This window comes from Rhineura floridana, chromosome 19 (genome assembly GCF_030035675.1).
Source record: "Rhineura floridana isolate rRhiFlo1 chromosome 19, rRhiFlo1.hap2, whole genome shotgun sequence".
Lineage (NCBI taxonomy): Eukaryota > Metazoa > Chordata > Lepidosauria > Squamata > Rhineuridae > Rhineura > Rhineura floridana.
Genome location: NC_084498.1, coordinates 15,123,483 through 15,132,164, shown reverse-complemented (window position 1 = coordinate 15,132,164; position 8,682 = coordinate 15,123,483). Strand labels below are relative to the sequence as shown.

At 43.6% G+C, this 8,682-nt stretch overlaps 1 protein-coding gene across 1 annotated transcript in view; it reads right to left on the bottom strand.

The window, feature by feature from the left end:
- Positions 1-1,426: 1,426 nt before the first annotated feature.
- The window catches only part of MMP17 (matrix metallopeptidase 17), a 177,758-nt gene continuing 170,502 nt past the window's right edge, over positions 1,427-8,682 (bottom strand). The window contains exons 9-10 of the mRNA XM_061603002.1: positions 5,362-5,619; positions 1,427-2,076 (exon numbers count right to left, since the gene is read on the bottom strand). Coding sequence (XP_061458986.1) covers positions 1,751-2,076; positions 5,362-5,619 — 584 coding nt within the window. The 3' untranslated portion in view covers positions 1,427-1,750. The remainder of the gene's footprint in view (positions 2,077-5,361; positions 5,620-8,682) is intronic.

The following is an 8,682-nucleotide window of genomic DNA, read 5'->3' as shown; positions in this document are numbered from 1 at the left end:
GGGAGACTTCAGGACATCCTTTGTAAGCCACAATGGAACTTTTTTTTGGCTAAAGTAGAAATGCGTTAAATAAATAAGTAAAATGAACGAATAAATACATCACTAGTAAAAACTGTGGCAAGGAGGCTATGGAATTGTGCTCCAGGAGGCCTATTGATCCTCCCCAGGATGGCATCACGTGAAACCCTTTTTTAATTCCAGGTCCCTATGGGTTGAGTAGTTCTTGAATATTTGTATATAGTGCCAGCTTTTCTGCAAGCTGGTTTTATCAGCAGCTTTTGTCTGTGTTTATTTTATTTTATTCAAAAAAATTATACAGTGATGTCTATTTTTGGTTTTGAAATTGCAGGCAGCTATCCTTTGGGATTCTCTCCCCTTAAATATTAGACAGGGACAGTCTCTGTTGTCATTTTGGCGCATACTGAAGACCTTCCTCTTTCAACAAGCCTTTTCAGTAGAGACCTTATCCCAGTCTGCGTCTGTGTCGGAATTGTTTTTAAGATTTTTAAAAGATGTTTTGTTTTAAAGATGTTTTGTTTTTAAGATTTTTTAAAGATGTTTTTAGTGTTCTTGTGCTTGCTAGCCACCTTCTGGCAGAAAGGGCAGGATGGAAACGTAACTAACTAACTAACTAACTAAATAAATCATCACCTCCAGTGTCTCAGAGATGAGATGGAAAAGCACGAGATGGAAAAGCACGATGTCAATATTTGCAATAAAAACCCAAATAAATAAAATGGGAACTTTGGGCATGTCAAACTGTAACAGGAAGCTGCCTCATCCCAAGCCCATTGGTTGGCCACTGTGAGAACAGGATGCTGGACTAGATGGGCCACTGGCCTGATCCAGCAGGCTCTTCTTATGTTCTTATGTTATGTTCTTATGTCCCTCTAGCTCAGTATTGTCTACACTGACTGGCAGCAGCTCTCCAGGATTTCAGACAGGAGTCTTTCCCTGCCCCTCCTAGAGATGCCAGGGCTTGAACCTGGCAAGGTTTTACCACTGAACTACGACCCTTTTCTGAACACATCTGTATAGGAGTCTCTGTCAACGTGGCTGTTGTTGTTGTTATGTGTCTTCAAGTTGATTACGACTTATGGCGACCCTATGAATCTGTGACCTCCAAAAGCATCTGTCATGAACCACCCTGTTCAGATCTTGTAAGTTCAGGTCTGTGGTACAACTTTCCAAAACACATAGGCCAGGGCTGGATTTTTGTCTGTCTGTTTGCCACCACTGGAATCGCAACCACATTTTTCAATCACACTTTTTTTGGCAATTGGCACGCAAACGGAATCGGCTACCAACGTATTCTGCCCCCCCCACCTCCTGCCCCGCACTCACTTCTCTTTAGCAAGGAGTATTGTTTTTCCTTTTAAATGCCCAAAGTGACATAAACCTGTAATGAATGTTGCTGACTGCGAGGTGAGTCAGAGTCTTTATTCTTTTCTTTTCTTTTTTGCAGGGGGGAGGGAGTGAGAACCCCACGGAGTCTGCTGTTGGAGTTCCTTAATTTAAAATAACAATATTTTTAAAAAAATAACCAGAAAGGAAAAAACAACAACTGTTCACTTCTCATGGAGAATCAGAAACATTTTCCATCACGTTCCTAGGAATGTTAACGTGCCGCTCGTTTTAACAGTGTGTTGCATCCTGTGATTTGTTTTCGTTTTGCTTTGTCGTGTATTTATCCCATTGGTTAGTATCCCTGAATCACTGCTGCATCTTTTCGTTCATGTTATGCCCTCTGTCATAGTGATCTCTGAGCCAATGTCACTGTCCAAAAGCTGGTGAAGGCGAGGCCTATGCAGAGTCTGAGTGCTGTGGGAGACGAGGGCGGGCTGGGAGAGAAGGACGTACAGGAGCAGACCTCGCTTTCAGACCTACTCTTGTCATGGTGCCCCTGCTTGGAACGCACCCCAGTCCTGGTGCTCTCGGCAGGCTCGGGCGCATCCGCCTGCATGTCACTGCACACCAGCCAGTCTCTCGCAATGGATTGTGGGTAACCGGGCTCTGCTTCCAGGTTGCTGTCCATGACTTTCCAGTATTCTTTGCCCTTGAAGAAGTAGGTTGCCCCTGAAAATGAAGCAAAAGGAGTTGGGAGGATGAGTTTGTATGCGCAATGCTACTGGTTGAGCATCAACACTTGGGGCTGTTGTCTGATTTAAAGAAATCTTCACTGATTAACTGGTTACGAATGTTAGCAAAGTCGCTTAAACAACACCGGCAGAAGAGCCCCGATAACATTTTATTGAGCAAACAGAATAAAACACTGAGTAAAAACTGAAAAGAAAGGAACAGAGAGGATTTGCCTGTTTTAGGTTAGGCCTTGCACAGAACAGGTAAACACACAACCAAACATACAGAGGGAAAACTACCTCAGCCAATCTACACAGCCAATCGGCGCATGCGTGGTCGCACTGAAGAACATGTCACTCTGTCTGGTTGCTAAGCAACATCTCCACCCGTTCCCTCTTGGCTAATTGATTTTAACATTAGCAGAAGTGAACTTTACGTTAAAAACGGAATGATCCTTGCTGTTGCAGTTTCCAACATTGAACATTAGAAAAGCCCTTCGGATCAGATCTAAGGCAAGACCCCCTTCTTGTTGTTGCTCCCCATAACTGTTACTGAGATACCTTCTTCCTCTATGATCCTGGAGGCGACATTATGTATTTATTTATTGTATTTATATACCTCCCCATAGCCAAAGCTCTCTGGGCGGTTTACAATAACTTTGTAATTTGCCTGCATTTTCACATGAGGGAACATAGTCTGGAAGAAAAACAACAGCGAGAACTCTAGACAGCAGTAGTTGGGGAGGACAGCCTGCTTCTGGATTTCCCACAGGCATCTGATTGGCCACTGTGAGAACAGGACGCTGGACTAGATGGGCTATTGGCCTGATCCAGAAAGGCTCTTCCCATGTTCTTAAGGTGATGAGACAAATCCATGGAGGTGAAGGCTATCTATGGCTACCAGCCACAATGGCTATGTTCTACATCCACTGTTGGAGGCAGTATGCTTCTGAAGACCAGTTGCTAGAATTCACAAGTGGGGAGAGTTGCTGCACTGCTCAGGTCCTGCTTATGGGCTTCCTAGAGGCATCCGGTTGGCCACTGTGAGGACCGGAAAGCTGGGCTGCATGGATCTTTAGCCTGATCCAGCAGGGCTGTTCTTGTGATCTTATGTGTTAGAAACATATCCGATCATATTGTTTGCACATCAATGCTGGTATTATCATCTTTGGTTGGCAGCGCCTGTCTATGTCAGGCAGAAGATTTCCCCATCGCTTCCCACCTGTTCCTTCTAACTGGAGCTGCTGGGGTTTGAACTTGGGACTTTTTGTTTGCAAAGCATGTGGTTAACCCTCATGAAGATCCAGGAAAAAAAATAACACTTGCCTGACTTTGGGGTATGTTTGGACTCCAATGAGATTTCCAATGGAAGGATGAGAGCACTTTGTCCCTGAGAGACAGTGCTTGACACTACCAAAGCACCGTGAGCCAAAAACCCCCCACTTATTAAGAGGAGACAGAATTTTTCTGAGCATTGTACGTTGGCCCCTTCTCCATGCATATTGAGTAAACACAATTCCGGGTTATTTTTGGACCCCAGTGCCTTTTTTTTTTGTTTCCAGAAGGAAAGCGGAAAGTGGTAACTGCCTGACATTTGAGGACGTTGTATGGGTGACAGTCTGTGACAATGACAACTTTGTAGGTCTACTCATGTGTAAATTACACAATAAAAGGCAGAAATTTGCCCCCAGGACATTTTGCTAGGGTATTTTTGACCCTCCGTTTTTTTGTTTCCAGAAGAAAAACAGGAAGTGGTAACTGGCTGAAATTTGGAGACGTTGTACAGATTAAAATTTGTGACAGTGTCGTAGAAAGACATTCCTGTAGGTCTACTCATATGTAAATTATACAGTGGAAAGTGCCCCAAACGTCTGCATGAAGGATGATGATGATATTATTATTATAGTTTATACTATGTGTTGATACTACAGAGGATGTTTTGTTCATTTAATTGTACTTCATCGATTGTGTTTTTTTGTGTCTGCTGTTTTAAGATGTTTTGACATGTTGTACACCACTTAAGAGTTTTATTTAAATATAAGTGGTATATAGATGGTCTGTATAAATAAATAATAATAATGAATAATGATTATTATTACTACTCATCCTTCACCCTGAAGTCCCAACAGTTTAAAACACATCATTACAAACAAATAAAAACCACTTAAAATCTACCACTGAGCTATGAACCTTTCCATACCCCAACCTATAAATTGAAAGGCACCAGGACTGACAAGTAAGGAGAGCAGTGATATTCTCCTTTAGTTTCATCTCTTGCATGTACTGACCAGTGCTGCGTCAAACATGGTTACATTGCATTCATACCCTACCCTTCTTCCAAAGAACTCAGAGAAGCTCTCAGGTCCTGCATGCGGGCATCCCATGGTCATCTGTTTGGCCACTCTGAGATCAGGACAAAAATGTGAGAAAAGCCTTAGAATCATAGAATCATAGAATAGTAGAGTTGAAAGGGGCCTATAAGGCCATCAAGTCCAACCCCCTGCGCAATGCAGGAATCCAGCCTTGCTTGATTCGGCCAGTGGCCCATCTAGCCCAGCATCCTGTTCTCACAGGGGCCAACCAGATGCCCATTAAGGGATGCCCACAAGGCAGGCCCTAAGTACAACAGCACTCTTCCCTCCTGCGGTTTCCAGCAACTGGTGTTCAGAAGCATAATACTGCCTCTGACTATGGAGGCAGAGCATCACCATTGTGGCTAGTAGTCACTGTAGATTTATCCTCCATGAATGTTGCACTTGTTGGAATATGTGGTTCAACTCCAACTTATGGGTTGAGGCTGCATGGGGTTAAAAAGGGTAGCTAGAGAGGAGACCTCCTGATTGCTAGGCTAATGCCTGTCCTTTGATCTCCTGCTGACTCTCCCTTCCTGCTAGACTGACATGCATAGGATATTGACCACATCTCCTTCCTCCTTCCTTCTTCTTCCTTCTCTTGAGAGGGAGAGCAGACAAATTCTCTTTGTCTCTCCCTCTCCTCCAAGCATGAGGGCAAGCACTGGGCTTATGTGTTTGCATCTCCAACTCAGCTAGTTAGCTAGATGTAGGACTCTTTCCTATCAAGTATGTACTTCCAGAATAAAGTAGTTCTTTCTTATTTTAAAGCTTAAAGTCTCTGTCTGACTAATATGCAGGGAAGGTGTAATCTTTAGCAAAGATTCAAACACACAAAGACTCACTCAGTCTCTCCATTCCCAATTTCGCCACTCTGCCACAGCACTAGATCGTCCGACAGGTCTAATAAATAATAAGAATCAGAATCTCACCATCTGACCATCGCGTGGCATCATCCAGCTGGCTGGGAAGCCCCTTCCACAACATGGTCTCTGAAGGGTAGCCAGGATCCATCCTCCGCTCGTGGTCATTGTAGCACCAGTAGAGGTTGTCCTTAAAGAAATAAGTCTTGTCATTCTGGGCCCAGGAAAATGCGGCGTCGATGCCTTCCAGCGGCAAGCCGAAATCCGAGATGGGCCGAGGGTAACCCTCCTCCACATTATTGTCTTTGAACACCCAGTATCTGTCTCCTGAGGGGGAGAAGAAACAGGCAGGTAGGTAGCAATGTCATGTCTGCTTCCCAGCAGAAAGCCAGCGTCTCTCAAGGAAGGAAGGTTACACCACCCAATTAGTCACCCCGGCAGCCTTCAGGTTTGGATTCTAGAAGGGGATATGCCAAAATGTCAAACATGCACACACACATACCCCTTGTTGCGGAATCTGTTTCAATTTATTTACATTTACATTTATATCCCACCTTTCCTCCAAGGAGCTCAAGGTGGCATACCCTGTTACCCTCAAAACAACCCTGTGAGGTAGGTTAGGCTGACAGACTGTCCCAGTGGCCTTCAAAGCTAAGTGGAGATTTGAACATGGATCTCACAGGTCCTAGTCTGAAGCATGCATGTTCTATGTGTGCCTTTCTATTGAAGTTGGGATTTTGTTTTTTGTTTGGCAGGGGGAAGATATTCCTACTGGTTACATAACTCAGCCTTCCCCAACCTGGTGCCCTCTAGATGTTGCTGGACTATAATTCCCACCATTCCTGATCATTGGCCATGCTGATAGAAACAAGAGATGTAATGTACATTCCAGATTTGCATGGAGCTCATAAAATCATAGACTAGCAGAGTTGGCAGGGGCCTATAAGACCATCCAGTCCAACCACCTGCTCAGTGCAGGAATCCAACTTAAGCATCCCCGACAGGTGGCTTCCAGATGCCTCTTGAATGCCTCCAGTGTTGGAAAGCCCCCCACCTCCCTAGGTCATTGCTGCCATTGCCGTACCGCTTTAACAGTTAGGGCGTTTTTCCTGATGTTCAGTTGAACTCTGGCTTCCTGTAACTTGGGCCCATTATTCCATGTCCTGCACTCTGGGATGATTGAGAAAAGATATTGGCCCTCCTCTGTGTGACAACTGTTCAAGTCTGGCTGGCTGAATCCCCTCCAACCTGCATAAATCTTGGGGAGAGGGGCAAGGACAAACCCATCTCTGTTCCCTTCCACTGAAACTCTTTCCCCTTTTGTTATTCCTGGTTGTGGCTATCCTTTCCAGATTAGCCAGCAGACAGCAGCATTGCTCACTCAATAAAACACACCAGGCTCTCCGAACAATATCCTTAATGCATATCTTATTCCATGTACACAAAACGTTCCCAAGAAAGTCTTCTTTGAACAGGAACAATCATCCCTTCCCAGCTGCTACTGTACTGTATTATTTCAGATGGGAGCCCCAAGGGGAAGAAATGAAGGTGCAATTTCTGGTTGTACCAGCTATTTTATTCAGGGGCTAAGACTAAGTGAATGGCAGGGACTGCTATCACTTAGCAGTTGAGCACATCCTAACAGGCCCCTGCACTTACCAACTGTCAGATGCTGGCAAAGGAAATTGATTGGGTCAGGGTCAGAAGTAGGGATGGGGGGGGATTTGATTCAGTTTGCATTTAAAGGCAAACCTAACTAATCTTCACATTCTGAAAAAATAAGCAAAGCATCTGTCCTTCAAAATCCACACTTCTCCAAATTTTAGAATGCAATTCTTCAGTTAAGTAACGTGTTCAAAAATTGCACATTGCTGGGGTTTAAAGTGTGCATCAAATGAATATATTAGTGAAAACAGCACACAAAAGCTCATAATATTAGGGGAGATTGTTTTGCAAAAATGTGTTCTTAGCCTACTGTTGTTTTACTAATTTTTAACAAATGGTTTTAACTGTTTGTACTGATCATTTTAACATTTTTGGAAACTGCATAGAGGTTTCTCACAATCAAGCAGTACATAAATTTGGTTAAATGAAATAAAAAAAAAAGTTTGGTTAGGTAAAGTTGCATACAGAAATGTGCATACTGGGAGAAATTTGCACTAAAATGCTGAGTTTTTGGAAGGACCTTTTTTTTTTACATCACACACTGATGTGGAAATGCGAACTGAACTTAAGATTGCAGGGAGGGGAAGAGAAGGGATCGCTGCCTGGACTCTGTGGTGGCTGGATGAGGGCCAAAAAACTGAGTCTGAATCCTAGCAAGATGAAGGCACTGTGGGTTGGTAGTTCCAGATAATTGGTCAGTTTTGGATGGGGTTGTACTCCCTCTGAAAGAGCAGGTCCGTAGTATGAGGGTGTCCCTGGACCCATATTTAGACAGGCGCCATCTCTATTATCTTTTCAGTGCCTACTGAAGTCCGTCATCTTTCAACAAGCCTTTTAAGTAGAGACCTTATCCCAGTCTGCATCTGTGTTGGAATTCCTTTTTAATATGTTTTTAAAGCTTTTTTTAAAAATTTGTTTTTAAAGCTTTTTTTAAAAAAGCATTGTTTTAATATGTTTTAAAGAATGTTTTGTTGTAATATATTTTAAACTCTGTTTTTATGATGTTTTAGAGTAGTTTTTAATGCTTTTGTTTGCCACCCTGGGCTGCTACTGGGAGGAAGGGTGGGATATAAATCTAATAAATAATAAATAAATAAATGGCGAGACACTGAAATGGAGAGATTCTCCCTAGTCAGAAGCAGGTGGTGGACATGATGGATGGAGGCATCTGGGAGAAGGCAAACAGCACCCACCACTGATACAGGCCACTGATGTCATTATCCCATGTGAAGCATTATAAACCTCCCAGCAGAACTGTCAAGGCAGGGCTTAGGGACAGAAGTCCAGGCAATGGAGGCTGGTGGCTTCAATGTCAGTGGGGCAGTGAATCTGCTCCAGATTGTAGCCCTAACTTTCAAGGAGCTGTCCAAGGTGCTGAAACACGACCCCGTAATAGGTTCAGCACTTTGGACAGCTCCTTAAAAGTTCGGACTAAAACCTGGAGCGGATTCCACTGCCCCACTGACATAGGAGCCTTTTGTATCTTTTTAATTATATGTGTTCTTTTATCTGGAAGCCGCCGTGAGTTCCAGTTTTGGAAAAAGGGCAGGGTAAAAATAATGATAATAAATAAATAAATAGGAGCTACCTGTCTCCACTGACCTAGGGCTTCATTCACTGAGGGTGGGGCAAACACCACAGGGCTAATCTGCCACATTTTGAAGTATTACACATTACCATCTAAAGCAAGGGTGTGGGGATCCTTTGGCCCTCCAGACATTGCTG